The 21,934-nt window shown below is 44.5% G+C and overlaps 1 protein-coding gene across 2 annotated transcripts in view; it reads left to right on the forward strand.

Annotated features, from left to right (window-relative positions):
- LOC119118268 (kelch-like protein 29) overlaps positions 1-21,934 on the forward strand; it is an 84,197-nt gene that overhangs the window by 46,915 nt on the left and 15,348 nt on the right. For both annotated transcript variants that reach the window (XM_037245145.1, XM_037245144.1), the window contains 5 exons: positions 1,104-1,586; positions 12,580-12,718; positions 16,383-16,579; positions 17,807-17,919; positions 18,414-18,560. In XM_037245145.1, the coding sequence (XP_037101040.1) occupies positions 1,104-1,586; positions 12,580-12,718; positions 16,383-16,579; positions 17,807-17,919; positions 18,414-18,560 (1,079 nt within the window). The remainder of the gene's footprint in view (positions 1-1,103; positions 1,587-12,579; positions 12,719-16,382; positions 16,580-17,806; positions 17,920-18,413; positions 18,561-21,934) is intronic.

A 21,934-nucleotide genomic window follows, 5' to 3' on the forward strand; every position in this document is an offset into this window, starting at 1 on the left:
CCGCCCTGAGACTGGAAGGTTGTGGGTTCAAACCCCGGCCGGGTCATACCAAAGACTATAAAAATGGGACCCATTGCCTCCCTGCTTGGCACTCAGCATTAAGGGTTGGAATTGGGGGGTTAGATCACCAACTGATTCCCGAGCGCGGCACCGCTGCTGCTCACTGCTCCCCTCTCCCCCAGGGGATGGATTCAAATCACACGGGGATGGGTTAAATGCAGAGGACAAATTTCACCACACCCAGGTGTGTGTGTGACAATCATTGGGACTTTAATCTTAATAATACATTCTTGCATCATTGTACAAAAGGTTCACAATAGACTCGAAATAGACGCTATAATGTTATAAAATAGGCTCTATAATGTAGTGCAGACATTGAGAATGAGATACAAAATGAAGAAATAATTGGCAACACTCCATTGGGAGGAACTGGGTCACAAGGCATCAACAAATGCAAGGCAGCACCGGTTAGCTGACTGACTTGTGACTTCTCTATCAGAACCTCCAGCGTCATAAATAATGCAGGTGATTTTTTTTTTTTTTCCAAGCATTGTTTAGACTTTGGCCCTTTGACTCAGCCCTCTGTTATTTTTAGAAGGTGGCGATGAGGCATCATTTAGGTCCAATATGGTTGCGTCTTCCCGGCACACCCTGCTCACAGAGCGCCTCGGGGTAGGATATGATTGGCTCAGAGTGTGCGGATAAACACACAGTCCACAGTGGCATTAAAAGCACAAGCCATGCGTTTGCTCTTTGCTAAACTCTTGCGATGATGTTGATCTTACACTCAGGTTAATTAAACATAAGGGAGGTTGCGTTATAAGGAAAAAAAAAAATCTTCAAATGCAGCCTCAGTACTGCAGCAGCCGGACGATTGGATTAGAATGCATTAGAAAATCGGGAGAAAAAATAATCACTATACAGAATTAGATTCAAAGTAGCCGAGTAATAACACACTATATTGCAAATATGAGCAATATACTGGAAAAAAAAAACATGGCGGACCTCGTCGGTGATATTACTGGAAAAGAAATGTTAATATTTGCCACAAAGTTTTTACGTGGGGAATCTTTATCAAATGTGTGGTTGTTTTTGTCTCGCAGGTCCCTCCTGGGCGGCGCCGGTCAGCCAGCCCAGCCTCTTGCCCCACACGTACGCCCTCCCCCACCCGCCTTCCTACAACCACAGCGTGACGGCGCAGTCGCCCATCATCGGGGTGACGTCTGTGCCGCCGCCCCATCATCAGCACTCCCTCATGACGGCCCACTTTCAGCTGACGCCACAGTCCACCCCGCAGCCGCCCGCTATGGTGCTGAGCATGCCCGGCCAGCCTCCTTACGCCACAGCTCCGTCCAACCACGTGGTGCACCCCGGCCCTCACGGCATGATAGCCAACGGCCACTTGAGCGCCCACCACCCAGGCCTCATTCATCTCACCAATGGACAGGGGGCTGCCAGCCACGCCCCGGCTGCCGCTAACGCATCGCCGGCCGCCGCCGACAATCAGGAGGGTCCCAACGGGCTGCAAATGCTGCGGACGGTCGGGATGGGGAAGTACGAGTTCAGCGATCCGGGACATCCCAAAGGTAACCAAGGAGGGGCGGGCAGGGGGATCGCGCTCACGTCTTTTCATTGGGCTTTCAATGAGCAATTTTTATTTGTTCTGCTCGCATCTGCCCAGACAAAACTCAGAGCCTAAAGCCACCATTAGACTTTTGAGTCTGACTGTGCTGGAATGGCAGCCATGCTAACAAATCAAGTGTTTGGTTTACAGGGTAGCTTTGGGTTAGGGAAAGTGGGTTAGCTTCCGCGTGTTAGTTAGCTTCACCATTGGAGCTCGCGAGATGGTTATTAACCTAAGACTCAACTAAAGCGCCTTTACTGATAGAGCAAAAAAAATTTTTTGTCCGAATCGGACCAGTGCCCGCCTCGCAGGTGTCGTTTGCAAAGTTGATTCACAGCCCTCGAGCAGAATTTGCCGTCTCGTTTTAACCTTGGAGTTTACGACGCAGGGACACGTCAGAAACAGATGTTCGCAATTCCCGGTACAATTTTCACATTTAATGAAGCTTTTCATTTAGGTTTAGATTGTTTTCACCCCCACACGCACTCCCAACCCCCCCTCGCCACATCGCCGACTCATTGTGATCAATAAAACAAAGGCAAATGAACTCGTAGATTGCAGAAAAGCAATTATTATGCGGCCTGCCCGCGCCACATTGAAATGAGACTGTAGGTAGAATTGCAAACGGATAATTAGACAGGATTGTCTGCTCGCCCCGGTCTCGATAAAATGAGAATTTTTGCTACCTCCGGCGTATTGAATCGGCTGTCATGATCCATTAAGTCTATACGTGCGCACCTGCGTTGACCTCCCACGAAGAGGCGCCGAATGTTAGCGTTCGCGGCGGCGCAGAACGACATTGTGATTCCAGCCCGAGGGATCGTCGGCGTCGGTTATTGCAATTGATCACATTTTCAATCAATTAAGCCATATGCTGAAATGTAAACACGCCAGCGAACCTCCAACGCCGGCAGGCCACCGATAAGTCAATGTTGTAAAGAGACAAGATGGCAAAAGGGGGCTTGATCTTGGAGATGCTGACGCCGGCGCTCTTAATCAACACCCAGGCCGCGAAGTGTGTGTCGGTCCGATATTTTATCAGATGACAGCCTGCAAACAGGACAGTGGCAGAAATCGCGCATCGTCTTTTGAATGCGGCTTTTGCTTCAAAGGCAGCAATTTGTCCTCGCTCCGCTTCGACGAGCGCATTTTCTTCTTTGTGCACACGTGTGCCGATACGTGCTTGCCGATACCGCTCTCAACAATTCAGTCTTGGGTTGTCATTGACCATACAGGGTCATAAAATACATGTTGATTCTCTGAAATACCATTGACAAATACAAAATGATTTGAATAGCTATTTAGAAGGGCGAGTATTAGATCCGCTTCATGGAATAACGTCCGTGAAAAGAAAAGTGCAGCGTATCGTCTGCTTTGTGTGCACTTTTAACTTGCTCTCCTGCTGAAATGTTTGTCGCTGCTCTATAATTTTGCCCACCTTATTTCGCCGCCCACAGCAGGCACTGCCGGTAATAACCGCCTGTCGACACCGTGCGCCCCTCCCTTCCTCTTTAACGTTTACATTCTGTTTTTTATCGCTACTCAAATAACCGGTGCGGCTGACTCGGACAAACTCTGCCGTCAGCGGAGGTGACTGACATTGTTGATTAAAGGCCTTGTAAAGAGTGCAGGGCCCCCGCAGGCCGGGAGAGGCAACTCGAGTATATTGAACGGCCCGTTTAGATCGATGCTCGTGTCCTGATGAATATCAGCCACGGGATGCGAGTGTCGAGCTCAGCACGGACGATGGGATTGATTTGAATGCATCTAAGCGAAGGGGCGGGGCGGGGGTACATTAGCGTTTGTTGCGTTAGCGTTACGGTTATATTTGCGCTACGTTTACATTTAAGAGACAGAAAACATATCAGTTATTGAGCATTAATACGTGTTGTCATTGGTTGCCAGCCTGTCTTGATTTTGTTTTGACACACATTCTGTTTGAAAAGCCAGCCTTTTATCTGACAGTTGACGCTCGCTTCCACCTCGGCAGTCTTTACTAGCTCTTTGCGCCCACACAAACGGCGGCGACGATCACATGCATAAATGCACTCGAGGAGCCACCGGGCCCACGCGATGACACGGCGTGACACGCAGCCTCCTCGCCTGCCCGGGGAGTTCATCTTCCAGTCAGCTCACATCAGACCTTATCGGGGGAAGCGACGAGCGGCCGTCGTGAACGCAATTAAGATGCCCCGCCGAGTTAAGATCAAGGCAGTGGTTTGCCGTGAAAATGTGGATCTTTAACGTCGAGCAAAAAGTCAGCTGGATTTACACTGGTGACATGATACTGTATGTTATGTATGACATCAGAGAAATATAATGTCTTAGAGAAAGGAGATATCGTTCAAGTGCATTTCAAAATGGTGGGCGATAAATCTAAAATTAGACAAATAAAAATAAACCAGCCTCAGCTGTTATTCACGCCGCATCACTCATTTAAATTTTAGACGGCAATGAGGACAGCAGGAGCTTCACTTCCAGTGAATCCTCGCAAACAGTTTTGCAATAAGCCACGCCAAGCCCATTAATCACAGCGGCCTTCATTAAACCTGGCCCCCCTTTTCTCCTCGCTTTGTTTCCCGTTTGGCAGCGCCCGGGGGGAAAAAAAGTGGACGCAAGCTTCGTTGGCACGGTGACGAGGTGACAAATTGTTTTGGTACCTTTGCAGTTATCTTGAAGTCGGTCATTATAGCGAAACAAGAAAAAGTATAGCATAGCGGAGCAATGCTTAACGAGCGCACAGCTTGGCAGATCCAGTGTAAATATTGACCATGTTTGTTATTTAAGATTGCCGTCTCCAACCCATTTTGGAGACAGCCATGGCCGGCCTTCCAATTCTGAAGCGTCATTGCCTTGTCAAGTCAGTTCTTTAACTCCCTGTAATTACAATTTACTCTAACAAATAACGATCCATGTAAATGTAAACAATTTACCTTTCATGACTTTATATGGCTCAATGTTTAGTAGAATTGTGTTTAAAAACCGAGTATACGACACACGGCCGCTTTAATTTCTCTTCTAATTGCCAGGAGTGAACTTAACTGGTTTTTGTGCCCCTCCCTAGTCAGTCGTGGTCTGTGGTTTTTCGCTGGGATCAGCATGGCTTCCGTCCAAGAGTTTCCTTTACATCTTGAAGCTGCACAGGAGAGGGGGCAGGGGGCTATTGGGAATATGGCGGCAGTTGAAAAGCCGCCTTCCGTCCGCACTCGCTCTCCCTCGTTATCGTATTTTAAAGGCGAGGAGCCCCCGCCAGGAGCCTCGGTGCATTATATCTGCCCGCGGTTAATGCACGGACGCTGGATAGCTCATTAAGATTGATCATCCCTTCCCCACTTCTTCCCATGCACAATTCAACGACGGCTTCATTAATCACCCGGATCTCGCAGATAAAGCTCGTGAACGTCACCGGCCGAACCTGAGGCCCGGACAGATCATGTTCTACATGCATAATCGGGAGCGTCCCTTGCCCACCCCTCACCTGCCCTCTTTGCGGCAAGTCACTCCTTTTGTTCGCGACGCGGGATCGCATCCCCTTTTGTTCTTCCAAAGAAAAAGAAAAAAAGCTCAGCGCTTGGTTGCGCTTGAATTTAGTCTTTTTATCTTTGCCAAGTTTGATGAGCTTTCGGGAGTGTTGAGCACCCCAAAAAGGTGATGGGAAGAAATGTCTCCATTTTCTCAAGTGCGCCATTAATAGCCTGCAATATATTTAGTTAGCAAACTGCGAGCGGAAACTGTAAAACAAGCAACAAGAAAGATGTAGAAACAGCTGGAGTCCATTTGCCTCCAGGGAGCGCTGGCGCTTATTGGTCCCCCGGAAAACTTAATGGAAAAACTTTATGGGCGCCATGAAAGCCCATCAAATAAAGTTGATTTCCGCCGCACAAACAGATACAAGGAGACATTTACAAGAAATGTGATTCAAGTCATGTGGCTATAAAACTGGATACAACCTCATATTTTCACCGCCTCTGATTTGCTTTACCAGATAGCCGAAAAGAAACCTACTAGTTTTCGCCATTCAGCTTTTGAATAATTGTTTAAAATAGAACCGGGACAAATGAACTCGTAAGCAAGACTGGAGTTGTGACTGGCAAACACGGCAGATGCTGCCAGAAAGCCGCCGTCCGTCTTCGGTGCAACGGCTGTTCCGCTCTAATGAGAAGGCCTACGAGCAGCGGGGAGGTGGGGCGCAGAAACATTTCAATGTTTGTGTCAAACTTCTGCCAAGAAAACTTTTAAACAGCTTTGATAACGCATGCGGGACATCTAATAAATACTAATGACGAGAGCAGACAATCCCCCTTCCCGTCTTATTATTCCTGGGAGTTAGCAACAAGGTCGAGCGCGGGGAAGATTGATAGTTTGTCTGCGACCTAGACGGATGATCGCCGCTTCCGTCTGCAATCGAGACATCTTGCGCTCGCCCGACCGAAATCCCGTGTGAGGCGAAGCTCGCGCGATGCTATCGAATGACGCCGAATCACTGCGCTATTGACTATTTGTCGCGGCCGTTCTCCGAGACCCAGATGACGATATGTTAGTCAACATTGTGTCGATATTTCACGCCGCCGTATGGATAATATACATGACGAAATGATTCATCACAATGATATTTGTCGGGAGTGTATCGTCACAGATGATAGCAATATATCACAATGGCAATATTTGTTGCTAATGTAGTCATTCCATACTGTAAGAAAAAAATGGATACGGTACAGTTATTTATGGTATGGATAAGTGATGCTAGTTTATTGATTTTTGTTGCACTTGTTTTTCAATATGTACATGGTTTTTTTTGGGGGGGAGGGCGAGCAATGAGGCATTCCGTAAGCAGTTCAGTGTGTTATTGGCATTTAAATGTTGTCTGTCTTCAGGGCCCCTGAGCTAAAAATAAAATTAGAAGGTCACAGCTGAAATATGGTCAGAAAAAAATGAAAGATTTTTTTTTTTTAACAAGTTCTAATAGGATCAAAGGCAAGCGTTCCATAGCCCCCACCGCTCACCTTCTCCCGCTTGAGCCGCTTTGACTTTTAGGACGTTGTCCAGTAAACATGCGGCACGGACACGGTGACCTTTATCCTTAAAGGGCTCAGCTGACATGAAAATGTTATTATCTTTGTCTACATGCCGAGGAGGTGATGAGAAACGCGGCGAGTCGTAAACGTAATGCAAGTGTGAATGGTAAAAGATGCTGAAGGTTACGCCAGACCTTTGCGCCATGCTTGAATTTTTTTTTTTTTTTTACAGGGTGTCGGGGGCGGTAATAAATAAAAAAAAATAATAATTCATAAGAAATTAATTAACCAGTTGCTCATAGTTTTACGTAATAAAGCTTAGTTAATAATTGACTCATTGATTATTATGAGTATAATCATTGTGGTGATTGTTTTTGTGGGTAGTAGGTAATACTTTGACAGCTAATGTTGTAATTGCCTGAGTGTCAGGCACTTTCATTAAAACAAAGTGCAGCGCTTGTCCGCTTCCCAACACTTTTAATTCAATTACATTAAGTTACTATTTCAGTGGCGGAGTTCAAAGTGGTGACGTTTTTATAAAGTCGGCTCTAAAAAAAAAAAGTAAAGCTGACAGGGCCTAATCAATCAGCACCGTCAATGTCGTTTCTTCAAGTTGACCGCTGACCAAGCACAAACAAAATTGTAAACAAAATTTACTCCTTAACATCGCAACGAGTTTGCTTTTCAGTTAACATTTTTTACTAAAGTGAAAAAAAAAATCAAATCCAATCTGGATACTTTGCCATTATTAGAACACTCTTATTTTTTCAATTTCGGAGCTTTAAAAAATATGTTGGAAAGTGTTTTTTGTTTTGTTTTGTATTTTGGGCAGAATGGTGGAGAAAAATAGGGAGAGATTTCTTTAAGGTGAAATGAACCTGTCAAGAATCTTTCCATAGTATGTTTGTTTATTTATTTATTTATTTATTTATTTATTTTGAAAGAGTGTGAAGGTGACGTGTTAATGTCTAGGAACGTCACACATTGCTTGAGCAGTGCTGGAAAATAAATCTTTGCACATTTCTGATGAGGTGCCGTTGGCTAGAAGCGCACACGAAGTGGATGTCATTATTCCGCATATTCCCTCGTGGAAGTATTTATTTCGGTGCTGCAAAAGCTTGGCGTGTGGGGGCTGTGCAAAGGTGTTACAGCATTTTTAAAATAGTTGATGCCAGAACAACCAAGGAAATGCAGTTTTATGTTCCATTAGGTATCATCAAATGAGTTTTAAGGTAACGAAATTATTTGTATGACGTGGTGCACAAACTGTAAGCACAATCAAAAATTTGCTCCATCAATACTTTGATGTTGGATCTCGATTGAGAATTTTGTTCTTGGATCTCTTTTGTTGTCACAATTAGTCGCTACTAAGTGTTATTCATAAATACTGAATTGGAGCAGAAAATGAACATTGCGACTTTAGTTGCAGGTCTCTGCTCGCTTTTAATTATTCATGCGGCCGTGTTGACATTGTCCTAATGTTCAGCGTTGCTCCTGTGATGCACAGCCAGAAAAAAGAAAAGAAAAACCACTGTTATTTTAAATTTATCAAGTAATTACATTGGATATATTTTTATTCAACACTCCCTAGATGGAATTAATATAGATATATAGATATATTGTCACTCATAAAGACCTGATTGGGGTATTTAGAGTGGAAAAGAGACATGACTTTTGATATATATATTTTTTTGTTCTGACTATGAGGAACGCCAAAGTACAGCAACCGTTATAAATCTATATACAGTAAGTGTACCTAATGAAAAAGGACTTTTGTTGTGTATAATAGACAGGTTTGTTGCTTTGTTGTAGTCGCCCCTTTTTCTCTCAGCTTGAATTATTCAAGGGTGGGGGTACCGACACTGATGTCCCAGTTTTTGCCGACTAGAGTTATTCCTGTGGCGCTCGTATTGTTGTGTTGTCTGTCTGTCGCTCTGTATTTGATTGCGAAGGGACTCAATTTTCGACTTGTCAAACATAATTGGCTGACGCTTTATTAGAATATTCTAGCAATGTTTTATCATGCTGGTAAAAGTCACATTTAGAGAGACACAATAGAGAAAAACAGATTTAATTTTTTCTCATGAGGTACCATGCCAAAATCAAAGTCGAGCTAGCTAGGATGTCTTTGCACTTATTTATTTATTATTATAAAGTTTTAAAAATACCTAAAATGACTCAAACTGGAGCCTCCAACTTTCTAATTAGTGGACTTTTTCTTTTTATGATAATGTCTTCTTGAAAACCCCCCCTCACCCTGACATTGAAGCCACACCCCGCCCCCTTGGGGTCCTTGACACACTTTCGTTCCCCTTGAGCTTGTCCTCAGATTTTCAGAGTGCAGCCTGACCTCTGGACCTTCAGGGTCCAAGTCCAGTTTCCCTTCAACGATCCCCTATGGCGTCCTTGAAACCTTCCTTCCCCCCTAATGGTCGGTCCTTGGCGAGCGGCTTCTTAACTCGGCACTCTTAAGCAGGAAGGAGGATGTAAAAAGACTTGAAGCGAGCTGCGTGATCATGGACTATTCTCCCAGGCGGCGAGACTGAAGAGCTGTTGACGATGCGAGCGGATTTCCTGTGGAATGAATGCCGGTTGATTGGAATGTTTTGACTTTGACATCTGACTTTGTCACGTGGCCTCACGATGGCACAAAGACGCCAGCTTTGATCCTCCCAAAAACATTTGCAAGCCTTTGATTATTTGTGATTTTAAGTCTAAGAAGACATGAAAATGGCCTGTGAAAAATGTTCCTTATAATTCTTTAGTATTACAGCTAAAAACATGTCTAATTTAATTTATTGCGTTTTGTTTGATCAGTTGGAAAATATTAGGTCAAAATTGGATCGACTGACAAGCAACCCATATTTGATTACATGTAAAATTATAGAGTAAAATCCATATTTTTATTTAATGAAAAAAATATTTATATAAAAATATTTAATAAATGTAGAAAAATGACATATCGCTGTAAAATATCTCAAGCGCTCACATGGGATCTGTAACTGTACAATAATAATAATTCTATAAATAGCAGGCCGAATGAGAAATTGTCTTTTTTTTTTTATTGTTATTTTGAGGAACCAAAAGGCTTTTGGTTTAGTTGTTCACAATGACCCTCAAATTAGTTGCAATTTACCATTCGAAAACCAAACCTTGTATTTTTGTGAAAACTAAAAGTATTTAAATTGACAAAAAAAAATATGATATTCTAAATGACAAGAAATACATGTATTTGCAATTACATTTGAACGGATAAAATGAGTCAGTACCTTGTAATTATTTTCGAAATGTACTATGACTCATTTGTGTTTTTCTTTCAATTTTTAAAGTCAAATTGATTTAATTTATGAATTAAAATGCAGTTTTGTTATGAAAAATCTTCTCAATAGTCTTGATGTTTCTGGCTTCAAAAACAAGATGCAGCATAAATACTTTAATACATTGATTTCATTTAAATTTTAATGTACGTCATAAAATATGCTCCTGTCTCTTTACGCTCTGAATGAAAACATTATAGTTGAGTTTTGAAGGATTCAATTATTGATCATCTTGTAGTGCTGGTTTGTTTTCCGGGCAATTAAGCGAGCAGCGTTTTACTATTAAATCTTTAAAAGAGAACAAAAGGGTCAGTATAAGCACATTTGTTCTTTCTGAGTTTTTTTTAATATCAAAAAAGCATTTTGTAAAAATCCCTTAATTGATAAATCATTAAAAATGGAATTTTTGTAATTAATTTGACATTCATTATGCATTCATTAAGTATATTCAAACTAAAAAAAATAAAAATGTTGCACAATATGGGAAAATCAATGCCAAACGAAAATGAATTGTTTCTGATAGATAGGATAAAACACATTCAAACTAAAAATATGAAAATCATTTTTATAGACATGTTGCAAATATTCTGGCAAAAAAATGTCTGATTAAATTATCAAAGAATACCAAATTTTTTTTTGTAATGTATGGACATTAATGCCAAAATATACAGTACATGTAAATAATGAACATTTGAGTCTTCTTTCGGCAAGTTACTCATCCTAAAGTAATATTAACGCCACAACGTGATGACAAAGCCCACCGAAATCTTTGCCTTGACGACAAAATGGCGGAAACACCCTCGCTCTTGTCAAACCGAAATGGAACACCAAAATGGCTTCAAGATCGGCAACCAATAGCGTAGGCTCCCTGGGCAACCTATCATGTCTTGGCGCGTCATTTATTTGGTATTGGCGAAGCGTTGGTACCCACCGATTGGTTGGCCTCCCCGAGTACCCCGATTGGGCATAACGGCGTTACTAGGCCGAGAAGCAGCCAATCTGGAAAGGCCCGCTCCTGTTGTGAACCCGTCCGCCCGACGACCCAACGGCGAGAGCTAGCGTAGGTCTTTGTTACTCCACTTGACGTCCCTCTGGGCATTCCCCTCGTATTGAGACGTAGCTTTGGCGTCCCCCCGCACCGAAGAATGGGGTACGCCATTTGTAGTTTCACGGGTTGTTCTTGGGCAAATCCTCCCACCATCAGCTCCTCTATCAGGCATTCAGGTGTGTCCTCACAACTCCGAGGCAGTCGGCCTTTTGTCTGCTCCCCGGACCCCCGCTCCGCCCCGTCACGGGGGCCTATTCACGGTATGAAGGGGTGCTATGCGGCAAGGCTGATTGGAGGCGAGAGCCATATCGCTTTTGCAGGAGAGTCCAAACTATTCACTGTCGGGAAGACTTGGCCCGCTGACAGGATGAGCTGGGGTGGAATGCTTTTGTGTTTCGGGGTGGGGAGATGCGGTCGGGAGATTTCCAGAACGGTCCATGTATTTTTATGAAACATTTGGTCCGGTACTGATTTTGATTGATTGAGATCTTAGGGTCTACTTATACCAGTGTTAAATCAGTTCTTTTATTTTGAAAACACATATCAGTCCTTCTGTTAAAGTGCATACTTTTGCCCCCCTCTGCGGTTTTCAGAGTACTGTAGGTTGGCAGGATGGCCCTCCATGCATTTCAAATTCCACCGTTTACCAAATGTTCCTATTGTGGAACGTAGCGTCCCGCACAGCCGGCACCGGCAATCAAAAGCTTTAACGGCACAGGAAAAGTGTCCATAATCATCGCATCCCACGTTATGGCTTGTGAATGTTCTCAAAGTGGCCTTCTGGATTCCAAAGCATGACGTCTCACCCCCCCCCCCACTTCACCCCCACCTCCCGCTGACTTTCCCTCTCAGCATCCCCTCACGGCGCCTCATTAAGACACCAGAAAAACAAGCGCCTCCGACCCGGCGCCGCAGTTGGTCCGACGAGGCGCTACCGTACCGAATTTGCATCAGTCGGCTGCGAGCGTGACTCTTTCCCAATCCGGTTGTCGTCAAGATGATTATGTTTGGGGATAAGCAGATAGCGGCGGTGGAAAGGCAACTTTGCGCTAAGTAGGACAATCTATTTACAGCCTGTCACATGAATGGAAAAGATCTTCTTTCAGATTCCGAAGAAAAGTCGCACATTGTAATTAGTCACACATATTTGGGGGTTAATATGAAAAATATTCCATTTTTGAGAATCAGGCATTTTTCATACAATTAATGTTTTTTTTGTTTTTTTTTAACTTTTTTAGCGTCATAAACAGGTGAGCTAATTCTATGCAGGTTTTGTTTACATTTATTTATTTCTGTTTTTTTATGAGGAATGACACCTGTAGTTTTTTCATACATATACAACCTTTTGAGAAATCTTCATTTTTGTGGCATTTCCCAGTAAAGCGTTCTAAACAGGGGAGCTAACTAACGACAATACGACTTGATTTTGTTCAATGTTTCTTCTCTGTGTCACGCTGTTGATGCTTCATGTCTGTCCTGAAAATCAAACAAAGCAACTTCTCAACCTAAAATGTCACTGTCTGTTTTTCTTCTCCTATTTTTTTTCCCCCTTCTTCTTTTTTTCTTCCTCCGCAGAGATGTTGAAGGAGCTCAACCAGCAGCGGCGAGTGAAAGAGTTTACAGACCTGAAAATAATTGTTGAAGGCAAAGAGTTTGACGTCCACCAAAATGTTCTAGCTTCCTGCAGCTTGTATTTCAAGGACCTGGTCAAAAGGTTTGCCTTTTCCTGACAGCACTCCTACTTCTCCTTGATCCCACCTGTTCTCTTTTGTAGGGCACATTTGTGTCTCTTTCCTAACCCCACTTAGCTCTACCCCCCTCGCCCTTCTTTCTCTTTCTGTTCTCTCTTTCCATCTTTCTTGCAGGTGCGTGAAGACATTTTTGTTTTGGTTCTAGCGCAGGGCCAGCAGCCATTCCTTCCTTCTCTCCCCCCCTCACTCCCACACTCAAATGAATGTATCTGAATCTGGAGCTAAAGGTCAACAACTGGTCATCTCTTACAAATCACCACACCATTTTTAACGCGATTGCTTTGCTTTTGGTTTGGCTTCCGTGTGTGCAACAGTCAGCTAACTCGGATCATGTCGCTCATTAGAAATTTCATAATGTCCTAGCCTGAAATCCTTGCAGGTGTTTTCAGCTTGACTAACACTTCCTCGGGAGCCCAAGTGGTTCCGCTGCTCACCGTCTTTACGTGGCCTGTTTGTGTAAATGTCAAGATGGAGGCAAAAAGAGAGAGCGCCTTAGGGGGGTGGGGTTAACCTCGTTCGCCCCGCGGCCACGCTGAGCTCATAAATGCGCTGCTTATTAGCCGCCCGCCGTCGACAACATTGCCACATTGCCTGTGCTAGCTTAATTAAGTTTAAGATCAGGGGATGTTTGAGAATATTTGCCATTTTTGCCAGTGTTGTTAGTCACCTAAATGTTGAACAGAGGCTGTGATTTACCGAAGTCAAATTCCTTGTTTGGCACCCTCAAACATGGCGAATAAAAACTCTTGATTCTTGAATCTTGAATTAGGGACACCGGAGCTTATGAACAAAATTTTTATTTTATTGCTATATTTTTATATATTTATTTATATATTTATATAGATTTTATTTTGAGTTTCAATTTATGATCATAGATTTTCTTAGACACATATTTCAAATTGAATGTAGAATTTCTGGTTAAAAATTAGATTAATTCATGGTAAAGAATAAAACATTTGGTCCAAATTGATTGCGGTTTTTCTAGCTTTTAGGAGCCCAGCATCTCTCGTCATAGCCAAGCTTGGAGGTTGCGCTGTACATTTCAAATTCAGACAGGCGATGGAGAAGCAGACGAGAGCATGCGGCACTGACACGCCAATTCAAGAGTCTGCCTTTGACCTTGGCGAGAGCAGGTAGCCCTTGCGAGGGTCCCTGACCGTGCTCGTGTCAATCACTCGGTGTCTCCCGCGTACCTGGAATGCGTGAAGATGCGAAACCCTCGAAAGACACCTGAGCTTGACAGTTTAATAAGCTCAAAGGCTCCTGAATCGCTTAATTGATTGTAGGGGTGCTTTCATAACTCGTCACTTTTCATGCTAGTTGGCTTAAAAGAGACATTTGCCTCATTTTGCCGTCGCCCTGAGAAAACCACATTTATTCAAGTACTTGTTATGCCTAATGAAGTTCATGGAACAGCTTCCACTTTTGTTGCTTTCTAACTCGGCGTTCACAATTCTTTAATTATTTATTTTTTTACCAAAGACCCTCTACATAGCAAAATTAAAAAAAAATCAGATTTGTTTGTAATATATCACTTTTTGTTTATTTTATTTATTTTTACATTTATGCAAAGAATACCACCCGAGCATTCACGCCCCCCCCCCTTTCCCAAACAGCAGTCTGACTGATCGTAACCTGCAATTCCATTTCACCCATCAGCATTTTCCAATAAGCGTGCTCACTTGGCATTTAATTTATGGCATCCGTCCGCAGTTTCTGCATCGCCACAACCACGCGGCGCCAACACCTCTGAGCCGGTCTGACACGTTCGTCCTCTCTAGCCGTGCGAAACCCGCCGCTCGACTCACCCCGCGGGAAGGACGGGACTTTGTCCAATTCCTCTCACATTTATGTGTAGTCTTTGTCCTAGTTGATCCCAATAGCGAGACATGTCTTTACTTTTTTATGTGGATTGCAGTTTCATATGAAAGATAATTTTGTATGATTGCTACCAAATTCCAAGCAAGAATACCAAACAGAAGCGGCCAGAATTTTGGTGTGCGCCAAATGTGTGTTTTCTGTGTTTGGCCTTCATTCTCCACCCCCTCTCAGAAAAGTGTAGCATTTTTTTTCCCCCCACAAACAGATTCTACCATCCCAATGTAGCTCATCTCGACATTTCCACACTCGCCGTCCTCCCGCCTCCATTTTTCACGCGAGTGCAATCAGATGCTAGCCTCCTTTTTTCAGACGCTCCCTAACGTTTTTCCCCGAGCACTCGAGCCACTTCCTGTTGCACTAATTGACTGGGCTGATGCTATTTTTTTTTTTGTATTTATAGCTCTTAGATCCATCCTCCTTCCATCATTTTGACCCTCCCCTTTCTTTCTTTCTCACCTGCCCACCCCCCTCCGCTCCCCCCCTGCAGGCAGGCCTTTGAGCGGGATAAAGGTCAATAACGCTATGTGGCTTTTTGCTTTGCAGGAGGACAAAACATATTAAAAAAAGACCAAAAAGAAACATTTAAAAAAAACAAAAAAAAAAAACTGGGTTTTTGCAGCCATGCGGAGACAATTAAATGTCATCATTTTTTTATTTATTTTTGGATGTCCTCACCTCCCCCCTCCCTCCCTCCCTGACTGCGTTTCAAATGATGACTAATGTCTTTGAGTTCATACACTACAGGATATAATTGCAGGTGTGATGGTGGTGGGCTTTTTTTGTTCGAGGGGGCGGGATGCTTGGTTGGGCTCATCTCTTATTGAAAAGTCATGGAACAACACAAAACCCTCCCTGTTAAGGATGGCTGCTGGCTCCCTGTGGAAGAACCGTCTCCCTTCTGCCTTACCCCTTTCTCCCTCTTTCTTTTTTCTTTTAACCATTCCTCCCTCGTCCCACCATTCTGTTGTCTCGTCCTGTTTGTTTTGTGTCCCGTTGAAATTTAGCAATGAGTGGGCAACGAAGTGACCCGTGAGCCAAATAAATTAATTAAAATAATAATATTGCTCCCCCCCGTAATACTGATTGTGCACTTTTAATTCATGCATCTCAGTATTTTTCCAGTTCGTTTGTGTGTTATGAAATAAAATGAAATTGAAGTCATTGGGAGGCGGCGTATCCAGCTGCCTCCTCGTTAATGCTCGGCAATTTGCCAGATTTCCAGAATGCGGCGTCCATTGTGTACGTTTTCTAATTCAGCAAAGTGGCTCCAGCAGCAAGAAGAAAAAAAAAAAAAAAGCCAAATCTTGATTGACGCGCGGAAAGGGCTTCCATCCATCTTAATACCGGCCACTTTTCATATGTCCATGGCCGCGGGGATGGGAGTTAAAGTGGTTAAGGGTCGGAAGGGGCGTTCTATTTATTTTGCCCTTGAGTGGATTATTGTTTCACAAGGGACATTAAACATGGGTGGTGAGGTGTTACTTAGCGCCCTAATACCTCCCCCGCGGACAAATTGCCGTCATTCGAGCCCGGCCCGAGTAGCACTTACTCTGCTTCTTATGCCTCACAGCCTTGGGGGAGGTATCATCAAATCGTTTTATACATAGGTCATCCTTTGCAAATTCAGATAAATACAACTCCCCAAATTCTCTCCCTTTGTCTCACAATCTTCCTTCGACCCACAGCAGCAAGCCCTCTCAAAGCCGACTTCTCTCTTTTTCTCTGTGCCGCCATTGCTCGGACCAGGTCGTCAGGGGAGACGCGCAACGGTGAGATGCTGAAGCTGAGCATGAGCAACATCGGCGCTGACGTTCTGGAGCAGCTGCTGGAGTTTGTCTACACTGGCTCTCTGGTCATCGATTCTGCCAACGCCAAGACGCTGTTGGAAGCCGCCAACAAGTTCCAGTTCAACACTTTCTGCAAAGTTTGCGTCTCCTTCCTAGGTGGGTCACGGCACGTCTCAATACTTTTGTCTCTAAGGTCACCCAAAACATTTGGCAAAGTCTTTGTTTGGGGGGGGGACAGTCATTAAAAAAAAATAAAAATAAAAAACAGAGCCTGAAATGTCAGTATTTGCATTCCATCTCATGAGTTGTTTGGGGTATAGCGAACGCAAGAGAAGCGCATGTCGGCAAAAAGGTCAGAAGCGGGCGAGCGGAGAAAAGAAAACAGCAGAAACAGCGCCTATTGATTTGTTTTTCTCGATTTGGGCCACACAACACAGAAAAAAAGAAAAAGCAAACATGGAAGCCATTTGTAGACTTCATTTCCTCTGAGACGTCAATTCATTCAGCCTCGACAAGATTCATGACATTTTAGCACATTAGAGCGGCTCGGGGAGGGAGGGGCGCCGTGTTCGCGTACGAATGTTTGTCCTTGAGAGAGGAGAATGAGCATGTCAAATGTTAGGAGAGTCACGTCGACCTACTTTCTTTGACGTCAATTCAAAGAACTCAGATACTTGCAGGGAAACAGTTGATGGTCCACTATCACACTCACCCCTGGTGTGTTTTGGCTTTGCCTCTGTTGACCGCTATTTGTTTTGGGGCACAGATAAAAAAAAAAAAAAAAGGCCTGGCATGGGTCCCTCTCCAGGGCAATTATTTAATCAGCCGCTTTTATGGAGCCAGTTCATCAGTCCATCTGATTGCATGTTGATTGCTAAAGTTCTGCTCTTTATATTTTGATTGCTCGGGTCAAAAGCAAGCTCTTGTCAAATATCTGAGGGGTTCGTCAGATCTCCCCCTGCTGGTCATTTCAAGATCTACCTCTAACGTGCCGCCGGCTAATCCCTAATCCTACTCCCCGTGATCGATTCTTGCCCTGTTTGTTTGTCCCGGGAGGCGTTTGGAGTTATTAGACGTGTCGAGGTAGCTAGAAAGCTGATAAGCTGTGACACAATCCCTCGACATCATCTTCGACGTCCGCCATCTCTCTATCGACCGAATCAATCCGTCTGTGTTCTCCCCTCATGGGTCTTCTGACTTGACCTTCTTCTTCTTCTCGGTCTTCCGCTTGGGCTTCACCATTTAGTCAATGACCTGGTTTTTTTCTGTCGGGCTTTGTTTTGTTTGGAGTCATAAGCGTGAAATAGTAACATTTGTGGCTTTCAGCTCCAATGCTTTAAGCAAATGCACTTTGAAATTCCAAATCTTCTTTTCTTTTCCCAGAGAAACAGCTGACGGCGGCAAACTGCTTGGGAGTCCTGGCCATGGCCGAGGCCATGGCTTGCACAGAGCTACACAACATGGCCAAAGCCTTTGCACTGCAGAACTTCCCTGAGGTAAGTTGAGCAACAGACACAGAATTTTCTTCTATATTTGATGCAAGGACGAACTCGACATCCTCGACACGGCCCACAACTAATGTTGTGCGCCATGTGCAGACATTTTGAGCCACGCTACTTGCAGCCATTTAGTCAGTGATTTAAAATTGGCTGTTGATTTATTTTTTTCCCTCCCCATTTGTCTGCTTGGTCACGTAAAATGGAGGCTCTCTTTATGCCTGAACATCAGTTTTCCTGTGGAAGAGGGAAGCTTGATATACTCCTTTGGTTATTTATAATGTGATGGATATTTATTGAAAAATCCAGCCAGTCAGAACGAGCAGTATAAAAAAAAAAAGCTATTTGACTCCGAAAATGTTCCATCGGTGTGGTGGTGTATCATTTTATGTTGACTGGAAAGCTTGCGAGGAAGGGATGCAATAAGTAGCAAATCAAAAAGTCAGCTTGCAGATTCAGAAAATGTCCACTTATTGGATGTATTTGATGATCAGGTGGCAGGACAGGAGGAGATCCTGAGCGTGTCCAAGGAGGACCTGGTGGCCTACCTGTCCAACGACAGCCTCAACACCAAAGCGGAGGAGTTGGTATACGAGACGGTCATCAAGTGGATAAAACGGGACTCGGGCTCCAGAGTTCAGGTAAGGGAAGATAAATATAACCGTCCCAATTCTAGAAATGTTTTGCCCTCTCAATGTTGTCTTGGTTCCTCATGAGACAAGCAAAGGGTAGACAAACACAGCCGCCGCCGTTTTTTGTTTTTGTCGGCGAGCTGTCAGGCGATTCAGTTCATCACAATCACAGGTTACATCCTCAAGATTGATATCGGCAGCAAAATTGGCACGATGCGCCCAATCGATAAAGCCTCAAGGTCGCGGTGTCATCATCCGAAAGCAAACGAAGCATCCAAGGATATCTGCGCAACCGTTGAAACCTCGGGTCATGAGAATTTGATTGATTCCGACGGCCAAGACCGCAAACGCAAAGCCGCTGATTTTTATGGGCTGTTTGAAAATGGAAGCGAGATTAGCAGATGAATTGCCGCCCATCCGTCATTGGAAGAGTCATCCATTCTCGGCGAGCGCCGGCCCGCTTCCTCCGGATCAGACGTCCAAAATCAATGCACCCCTGTCGGCGCTTACATCATTATTCCTCATTCTGCGTTTAGCGTCGCGCCTTCGATCTACGTTCCTATCGCGTCTTCGTCAAGCGTACTTCGCGTACTAGCAAAGCGCTTGCGATGCTCTGATGCGAGGCGTCTAGACGTTTTATGGAAATACGACGTCGTCACCTAAGTAACTAGTTCACCTGAACTCTAAATAAGTGAAAATGACTTTCATGGAGTTTCTAATTTCAACATCACGGAAAGACTGTTGTTGAGGGTGCTGTAACATTGACCGAGTGATGTCCGCTGCATGTCCAAAAACTCCACGCCGTTCGGTCCAGCAATCTTGCCCTCTAATGGAGAGCAGAGCTGTTCCGCAGCAGTGGACTTGCGGGGGCGTGGGGGGGGGGGGGGAGCATTTTTCCGCTTGTCTGAACAAGCCATTCACATATTCCTGAGACGCGAGACCCCGGGTCACCTTGCGTTTGAGCCAAGAAGAAGAAGGTACAGAAGATTGGAAAGATGGGGAGGAACAATCCAAGCGTAGCAAGGGGCAACTTCGAATCTTGTGCCCTGACCTCCTCGGGCGGGAACCGAAAAACGCCTCCTGTGCATTCTTCTCCCGTCGCGCTGCATTCATGGTCCACATCCACCGACGCTTCATCCCGAGGGGGAAAATCACTCCTGTGGAACCTGTGACAACTTTTTATGACATGTCAGAGCACAATGTCGCCGCGCGACTTTTAAGCTGTCAGCTCGTCATTATGTGCGCGCGTGCGACTTTGCATTCATCTCAGCACGCCCCCGTTTTTTTTGCGTGTTAAGCCGTGGGCTATATTGGGGAAAAGTGGCATATTGAACGCGGTGGGTAAATAATATGCAATTTTCTCTTTCCGCTAGCCTGTCAGCTTGCGGTAGGAAACGAGGCATGGACATTGCTCGGAGACTGAAGAGAACATTAGAGTGTGTAGTCCGGGGAAATTGTACGGATTTTAGCGGGGTCCTCACACGACCTTACCAAAATTTAGATAAAAAGTGTAAAACTGTCTTTTAAATACAGAGGTCTCCACTAACTCTCAATTTGGCTCTCATTTTCTGTAGGGCGAAAGTTTCTCGCCGCATGAAAAAAAAAAAAAATACAATTAACCCCACTTAATGGTGCGTGGGTGAGTCTTTTGTGCTTTGGAACTCAAAAGACAATGGCTAAATTAAAATCGACGTTGCAGGTAAAATGGGGTCATATTTGTCGTTTTAGACGACGGCAAAGCCGTTTAAATATGCACGCGCGGGCTCACATCACCTCAAAGCACTTTTGTCCTCTGATATTCATTTTGCCATCATTTGTTCTGACATTCCAAAAAACGTGAGGGGGGAAAAAAAGACGAAGAAAATGACATTAGCTTATTATGGGAGTCCCACATAAGCACATGAAGTAATACCTTTAACTGTGTTCATTGGGCCCGAGAGCGGCAAATGTCGTGCCGGGCTGTTGTTATTCCCGCTAATGGCTGGGCCGGCTTTTTTTTTTTTTTTTTAAATCAGCCAAAGCACGCTATTAAGTGTCCTTTTTAGCCATGTTACAGTCGCTGGCCACTTTCCAAAGAGACAATTAATCAGCCTCTTTTGTCACCTGGCCAGATAGTCTCCGCTATGAAATGAAATGTCGACGTGATGCCTAATGGAGGTCCCATTCAGCCTTTTGGCAGAGACTGGCCTTCGGTAATTGAACGAGTGCGGCGGCGATACAAAGGACTGCCGGGTGGAAGTGAGGACGAGGTTCCTGCTTTCACCGCTGGTGGCAAAGCGTTGCGGGAAACTTTCAAGTCTCGAGCATATGTTGATCCAAATCAAATATTACGCTGTTTTGATCATCAAGCTTTTAACACCCTCAGTTTTGTCCGTCTTGATAATAGCAGCGTTAAGGTATGGCGTCCTCACACTTTTTTTGTGGGTTCACTCATAATGGATACGAATTTTTTTGTTGCTAAATGAAACTGGCATTAGTGGCTATTTTTTTATTTTTTAAATGGCTGTGTCAAACCAAAATGATCAACTTTATGCACGTGTCCTTGAGACAATTGAATGTCTATTGGTGACCCAGATTTTTTTCAAACTTCTAAATCTATCAACTGAGTGACTTTGGGATACAATACAAAATGTAATCAAACAGAATTGGGTCAGTGAGAGCATGTCGTGTAAAATTGTCTCATCCAAAATATTCGTGTTGCCCGATGTTTTCAAATCAGGGGTGGGGGAGGATGGGTCAGGGGATTGGATGCAGGCCAGTGAACTGTGGACCTCCACGGACATCTGTGTGGTCCCAGAGCGTGCTCAGTCCTGATGTGTGCAGCCAGATGGACGCGCCCGCTGGACCGTGGCAACTTTACAGGTCAAAGCCGCGCTCGCTTACGCTGGCTTCAACCTCCTACTGTGCATATTTGCCAGGAAGCTAATACTACGCTACTACAATCCGAGCATTAACTTCAGGTGTACCTAATATTTTGGGCAAACAGAGACTTGTCTTTCCGTGTGCAACGAGAACTCTTGCAGCTGAACGTGTTCCTTTTCTCCCGATGAAGCCATGCCGAAACGCGTTGCACCTGTCAGTCGTGGCTCAGGGCGACATGCTCCCCACCTCCCTCCCCCGTCTGTTCTTCCACTCACCATCAACCAACCCCCTCATTCGCCTTCTCGTTCACATCCTCCCCAACTGACACGCACTCACACTCATAGTCACGCAGACGGCGAAAAACACCATTTGCGGCCAAGCGCGAGCGTATTTTGCTCCCGCGTAACGCGTGCCGGTGCTCAGTCATTGCAGTTGAATGCGTTTGTTTGTGAGGCTGCGCGCTCTTTTACACGCGAGTTATTATTCATGTGTAGTGGGGGGGGGGTCTATTTTTCAAACTC

Source organism: Syngnathus acus, chromosome 24, assembly GCF_901709675.1.
Source record: "Syngnathus acus chromosome 24, fSynAcu1.2, whole genome shotgun sequence".
Lineage (NCBI taxonomy): Eukaryota > Metazoa > Chordata > Actinopteri > Syngnathiformes > Syngnathidae > Syngnathus > Syngnathus acus.